At 36.9% G+C, this 4,304-nt stretch overlaps 1 protein-coding gene across 1 annotated transcript; it reads right to left on the bottom strand.

The window, feature by feature from the left end:
- Nucleotides 1-319: 319 nt before the first annotated feature.
- On the bottom strand, nt 320-2,434 carry cldn33b (claudin 33b). The gene has a single exon (XM_065298271.2). It carries the CDS (start codon nt 2,241-2,243, stop codon nt 1,575-1,577), a length of 669 nt encoding a protein of 222 aa, XP_065154343.1. The 5' UTR covers nt 2,244-2,434; the 3' UTR covers nt 320-1,574.
- Between the last annotated feature and the right edge of the window lie 1,870 nt (nt 2,435-4,304).

Raw genomic sequence — 4,304 nt, 5'->3', positions numbered from 1 at the left:
ATTGAATCCAGCACAGTTACTGGATATCAGCATAAGCCATGGATTTTGCTGCACTTAAAAAAAATGCAGCATTTTTGTCAAATCAACATATAATTTAACAATTTCAACTTGTTTTTATAAGGTATGTTAACTTCTATCAATTAAAACTTAAAATAACAGGTTGAATTGCAGGTTGATTTTTTACAGTGATGGGGTGGGGTTGATATAAATGTTTATGTTAAGTTGTTCCAAATCGATGAATTTATTTTGTCAAAATTGAAAGCCATTCACATTAGTTTAAACAGCAAATTTCAAGTAAATAATTCACATTTGCAAAAATGTGCTATTGGTGTTTTTTTTACTCTTTTTACTGCTGTTTTAAGTTCTTCATACATATTCTCAAAGGCACTAAACATTTATAGATTTACTTTTGACTGACGATTTACAGTATATTACAAGCTGTAGAGCTAGACATTCAAGACATCTATAATTTAGTGATTTAGTAGTTCATTTTAAAAGAGGGTTCTTGTGCTTCTGCCTGGTTATGAGGACGGTAGCTGTTAGAAAGTAACCCTGCCATTAACCTGGTCAAATCACAGTAATGATAGAAAGGAGGAGGCAGAACTATTTGGCATTCCACAGAAAACATGCTGCTCATTAGAGCCTTCATTAGACACAGCTTAGTCTCTGTTTTGACAATTACACTCAAGCAGACATTTTATTGCTATTAGCTCACCTGAGTGAACACACTAGATTTTGTCTTATTTTTTAAGGTGAAATCAGTCAAACTTCATATAAAACATAAATATATTACTGTTATGCAAAATGGTTCCCCCTAACAAACCAGAAGTAATACATAAATAAATACATGTAGTTTACAATAGAGCATATTTGTATCACTTAAAATCTCAGTCAGTTCTACAAAAATAGACAACCAGCTGCTCTGTATGTGCTCCTCACTTGACTCCTAAACAATATGTTGCAGGTGACATTAAGGGTCCATATAGGGGGAGGTTAATCTGGAATATTTGGTAAGACATCAAAGCTATATATGGGTGGCTTTTAGTAAGCAAGTCCATGTTAACATTACCATATTCTTGTGATATTTGATAAAGTCTCTTTTGTTGGTCTGAAGAACCCAAAGAACCCAAATGCACAAAAATGTATGTCTATACAAAAGCCAAACAATAATTAGAAAAACACACTTCAAATGTTTAATCAGTATTTGTGAACAATATTCCTTTATGAAAATCCACAAATTGCATTTTAAACGTTTTACAAAATTCTGCCGGTAAACTAGAACTATTATATTACTTTTTTCACTATAGCTTTTTAAAAGGACTGACTATTTAGGCTTTATACATTTCTGATAAGAAAAATAAACCATTTGGACATCAAAAGATAAATCCATAACAATGTATTACCTGTTTCATCAGTTTGATGGATAAATGTTAAAAGAGAAATAAAGCCTCAGTGACATTTAAAGGCCAGTTCACAATCTATCTCAATTCACATTTCTCTGCTCCATCAATATTCCTATATACAGGCATCTCAAGACCAACTGTTTGAGACGGGAAGGACCTAAGTTTTTAAACTCAAACATACTCCGTGCGCTTTCTTATGGAGCCATCAACAGTACTGATCTCTTGCCTTTGATGATGATATACAAGATGAGGTTCACGGTCTCTTGAGCCCACACTAGATGCAAATAACAATGCAGCAGCAACAATTTCAAGAAATCCTGCAGCCCAGCCGACAAACAGTGCATCCCCAAACTCGGAGCGTGGCACTCCGTGGGGTATTGTCTCATCGAAAAACTTGTGAACGATGTCGGAGGCGACGTAGGAAACCGAGGTGAGTACCAGCAAACCACCGATGCATAAAAACACAGCAGCTGTGATCTTCAGTCCTCTTTTTATGCACTGTCCCTCCTCACCTTTGCAACAATTGATCTGACTCATTGCAGGAATGGCCAGGAGAATCCCAAGAAGAGATGCTGCATTTGACAGGCACATCAGAAACCGAGCCAGCGTGAGGGTGTTATCGAGGCCTAGGATGGTGTCGTGAGGACGACACTCTATGCCAACTACCTCCTGCATCACGCAGTCCTCCCATAGCCCTTGTTCAATGCTCTCAGTGGCCAGCAGCTCAGTAGAAAGAGAGCGCCACTGAGGCATTACAGTGGCAGCCAGTGAGCAGAACCAGCCTCCTGTCCCAATCAACAGCCCCAAAAGCTCCATAACGGTCCTGCAGGGGTTTGCCATGTTTCCTGCTTAATAACGTGTCCCTCTCTCAGGCAGCCTTCACGTCTGGTTGGTACCTCAAGAACTTCCTCTTCTTGATGAGAAGGAAAGAGAGTATGAGAGAATAATGGAGATGAGAGATCAAAAATAAGTAAAGTAGCACCTTGGTTCCACTGCACTGGGTTTTCACAGTCCGTCAGTCTTTACTAAAAAGGCACTCATCATCTGAGCATAAAAAGAAGAGGAGGGGTACACACAGAAAAGAGGGCACTCAAACATTAAGCCCTGCCCTCTAGGATGCTGAGAGAGAGAGAGAGAGAGAGAGAGAGAGAGAGAGAGAGAGAGAGAGAGAGAGAGAGAGAGAGAGAGAGAGAGAGAGAGACCTGAGTCTGGCAGACCAAAGGCCACACGGGATGCCATTAAATTGTAGACAGGATGCCATTAAAATTGCGATTGTTGTCATTTTCATGGGACAAAACCATTTGATTTCACTACCTCATTATAGTTTGTTTGTATCTTCCCATTTTCCTATGTCATAGGGCTGCCATGGGGGAAAGAAAAAGGTTAAAAAGTGCAACAAACTGTTTTGCCTGTTAAAAGTACATTTTGGGTGGATGGAATGGCTAAAAGATAAGCTCCACTAAGTGGGAGCCAATTCTTTTATCAAATTGAGAGCATGCCAAATATGCAATGTGTACTTACTGTACCTCTTTGAAGCCTGCTGACTATAACTCCGGCACAACATGTTTTTTTCTTTCTTTATTTTGGTTTATAAAGGTTTTTGTATTATCTTTAGTCAACTGTTTTCCTATTCTATTAAATACCTTCACAAATTCAAATTTTAAAACATTTACAATTCGACTCGAAATCTGTGAACAAATGTATCAACATAAAAATGTTAGTCTTGTCCTTTTCATTTGTCAATTTGTCTTAATATTAGTAAGTATTAATAACAACTCAGTGATTACATCACTATGCAACCAAGTGTTTTTATAATAATAATAAAAAATATATAAATATATTGCATTAAAAGTAATCAGGAAATGCAGTTTACCTTCAGTATCAGGTTGTCTTATTTGGTTTGACAGTCTGGATTCAGTAGCAGGTGAAAACTGTGCCGTAAAAAAGAATTGTGCAGACAGAATGCCACGTCTGGAAACGGGAGGCAGAGGAATAAATCTGTGACGGCATTGTTGCCACTTAACCAACACATAATTAACACAAACACTATAACTATCTTCATGATGACTTTCCATGGAGTATTGTTATTATATACGGTATATATTTTAATCAACTCTTTGACCCTACACCTATTTCTAACGCTCACATTTCATATTTGCTTAGTTATATAAATGCATGGGGACATGCTGACAACTAATCGTTATATTTAGTTATAACAATTAGTTATACAGAACCTTAATCCAAACAGAAAGATATTTTGATTTAGCTCACTTCTGTAAACAAGTTTGCAAAAAAGTACAGATAAGTATCTACACACATATGCACAGGCACGTCTGGTTTATTATCACCGTAGGGACATAGAGGTAATGACTTACAATACAAACTGTCCCCTAACCCAGTGGTTCTCAAACCTGGGGGCGGGCCCCTCTTTGGGGTTGTGAGATGGAGCCAGAGGGTCCCACACTGGAAAAAAGCATGCAGCATTTTTGTCAAATTGACATATATTTTTATGCTACTTTAACTTAAACAATTAAGTAAAAAAATTTCAACTTGTTTTTTATAAGTTATGTCAACTATTCACAGGTCAAAACTTAGTAGATTGAAATGACTTGCAAAACCAAGTTGTTTTAACTTGATGCTGCATTTTTTTAGAGTGTAGTTTTATGACATTACATCAATTCATCATAAATTCTGTGTAATTAAGCCTCAGAAAAATAAGGCTATAGGCCAACAGCACTACATGGTATCATTTCGATATTTTTAGTTTAAAACCATTTGATTTCACTACCTCATTATTTTTTTGTTTAAAAAGTGCAACACACAGATAACAAACTGTTTTGCCTATTAACTGTGCATTTTTGGGTGGAACAAATGGCTGAGAGATAAGCTCCACTATGAGCA

The sequence above is a fragment of the Paramisgurnus dabryanus genome, chromosome 7, assembly GCF_030506205.2.
Source record: "Paramisgurnus dabryanus chromosome 7, PD_genome_1.1, whole genome shotgun sequence".
NCBI classification, from domain to species: domain Eukaryota; kingdom Metazoa; phylum Chordata; class Actinopteri; order Cypriniformes; family Cobitidae; genus Paramisgurnus; species Paramisgurnus dabryanus.
This window is presented reverse-complemented; position numbering and strand designations above follow the sequence as displayed.

What these genes read in the sequence shown, in the direction of transcription:
- cldn33b (XM_065298271.2), bottom strand. Translation starts at nt 2,243, where the DNA reads ATGGCAAACCCCTGCAGGACCGTTATGGAGCTTTTGGGGCTGTTGATT.